This window comes from Lepidothrix coronata, unplaced genomic scaffold (assembly GCF_001604755.1).
Source record: "Lepidothrix coronata isolate B3197 unplaced genomic scaffold, Lepidothrix_coronata-1.0 Scaffold357, whole genome shotgun sequence".
Taxonomy (NCBI): domain Eukaryota; kingdom Metazoa; phylum Chordata; class Aves; order Passeriformes; family Pipridae; genus Lepidothrix; species Lepidothrix coronata.
Genome location: NW_016690537.1, coordinates 260088 through 262594, shown reverse-complemented (window position 1 = coordinate 262594; position 2507 = coordinate 260088). Strand labels below are relative to the sequence as shown.

The 2507-nt window shown below is 53.0% G+C and overlaps 1 protein-coding gene across 1 annotated transcript in view; it reads right to left on the bottom strand.

Moving 5' to 3' along the window:
• Positions 1–112: 112 nt before the first annotated feature.
• The window catches only part of LOC108509373 (calumenin-like), a 5003-nt gene continuing 2608 nt past the window's right edge, over positions 113–2507 (bottom strand). The window contains exon 2 of the mRNA XM_017838774.1: positions 113–344. Coding sequence (XP_017694263.1) covers positions 128–344 — 217 coding nt within the window. The 3' untranslated portion in view covers positions 113–127. The remainder of the gene's footprint in view (positions 345–2507) is intronic.

The following is a 2507-nucleotide window of genomic DNA, read 5'->3' as shown; positions in this document are numbered from 1 at the left end:
CCATTGCACCACGACCCCATCCCGATCCATGTCCATCCCACTGACCATTGCACCACGACCCCATCCCGATCCATGTCCATCCCACTGACCCTCGTGAACAGCTCGTCTGGCTGGCTCCAGGAAAGGCTCATCCCCAGCACCAGGACCTACCCAGGATGTATCCATAGGTGGCATTTTTATACTCCTCCCAGGAAACGAGCCCATCCTCGTTGAGGTCGTGGCCCTTCCACTGCCGCTCCACATCCTCATAAATCCAACGCTTCTGGGCAAACTTGATCCAGGCCTTGAGCTCCTCCACCGTCACAAACCCGTCGCCATCCTCATCTATTTTCCCTACAATCTTCCTGTTGGAAACATGGAGAAATCCAGCTAAAGTTAAGGAAAACAAGAGGCTGTAGGGGAGGGAATGGGAAGGGGAAGAGGGAGCAAGCGGAGACGGTCACGGAATTTGGGAATTCAACCATTTGGAGAGTTTATCCCTAAAACCAATGTATAGTTCAGCTGCCAAAATCCCAGCTCAGCCACTCTTGGGCCACTCAGGTTTTGGTTTCTTCAGAAATTAAAGGTTTTCAGGGAAAAACTTCCTTCTTAGACCTTTGGGAAAGACCCATCCGTGTGTCCTCCCACCAAGATGGCACCAGGCGAGGAGCACGGACACGGCTTTATACTAAAAACGGGAATCTTGGCTCTGCCTCTCCTGGTGGCACGAGGAGTAAGGTGAGGTGGTTATGGAATTGGGGAATTCAACCATTTGGAAAGTTTGTCCTTAAAACCAATGTTTGGTTTAGCTGCCAAAACACCGGCTCCGACACGGAAATCTTTGGCTTGGCCACTCAGGTTTCGGTTTCTTCAGGAATTATGAATTTTAGCGGAAAAGCTTCCTTGTTAAACCCCGGGAAAGCCCCGCCCGATGGTGCCAGGCGAGGAGCACGGACACACGTTTCCCTGGAGCTGGGAAGTCGAGCTGAGCACAGGAACCGGGGCCGGGCCGGTCCCACCCGCTGCCCGGGGCAGCAACCGGAGCCGCGGCGCTGGGGCCGCAGCAGCCGCGTGCCTCTGTTATTTTTAGCAGCAGCTGTAGGAAAAGCCACGGCAGGAATGCGGGATCCAGGGGCAGATGGAGCTGGGGGGTGGGGCCGTTGGATCCGCGGGGTTCGCTCCCGGGAGCGGCCGCAGCTCCGTGCTGGGAAGGCTTTGAGCTCACAGGGATGAAAATCAGGGATAACGGTCCCGAAATCCTTTGTCTGGAGAAGCAGGATCCTGGTTTTTCCTTTGACAGGGAGGTTTAATGGAAAGCCATTCAGGAATCCTCAGCTCCAACCCAGGTATTTGAGGAATTTCAAAAGACAGGTGGAAAATGCGGCATTTTTAAATCACCACCGGGACAACTAATTCCCAAAATACTGAGGCAAAGGGAAACCTGGACACCGGAGCCACCTGCACCAGCTCCCAGGTTTTTGTGTTCCAGAATTGCCTTGATCAAGGAAAACTAGGAATTATTCCACAGCAAAAACGATGTTCCTGGCAATGGGAAGCTGGAGAGAGAACTGGGAGAAAACTGGGAGAAACACGGGATTTAACTCTGGCAGAGTCTCAGCACGGGGGCAGCGTGGGGGGCCCTGCCTGGGAGACCTGAGGGATTTTACAGAGAAACATGTAAAATAAGTATGTAAATGTGCAAAACCTCTCCTCAACAGAGCCCAAACTTACAGGGAAATAGGTAAAACACTACAGAAATATTTCAGAATTTTCCATCTCCATGTGCAAAGTGTCTCCTCCAATACTCCTGATCAAACTTCACAGGAAATGATGAAAAATGTCACAGAAATAGTCAGAGTTTTCCACATAAATATATAAAAAATAGCTCAGTAATATCACATGAATATTAAACATTGGTCCATATAAATATATACCAATTCCATGTTTCCCTTTCCCAGGTGGGTAACGCTACCAGCAAAGGGATTTATTGCAGAAACCCCTGGAATGGAGAACTTGACCTGGTGGGGGTCGGTGGCCAAAGCAGCTTTCCCAGGGCAGTTTCCAGGGGGTTAATTAGGGAACAGCTTCCCAGGAAAGTCAAACCCTCTCCAGCCTGGAGCTGGGCACTCGGGAAGCTCCCAAACCTCCTCCCCCAGCTGGTCCCGCGCCCGGGGCCGGCACCAGCTGCTCCCGGCTGCTTTCCCAGGGCAGGAGCCACCAAACCCGGACACTTTCCCAAACCCCCCACTTTGTCCCCCCGCAGGAGGGGGGACAGCAGATGTTTGGGAAGGGCTGGCAGCTGCTCGTCATTCCCACTCCCTGCTCCAAGGGGATCCGGGTGCCCAGTGCTGCTGCCAGGGAACGTCGCTGGGACAAAACAAGGTAGAGCTCGGGGCGCTGTTCCCAAATCCCTGACTGACAGAGCACAGGACCTCGTTCCCAAATCCCTGACTGACAGAGCACAGGACCTCGTTCCCAAATCCCTGACTGACAGAGCACAGGACCTCGTTCCCAAATCCCTGACTGAC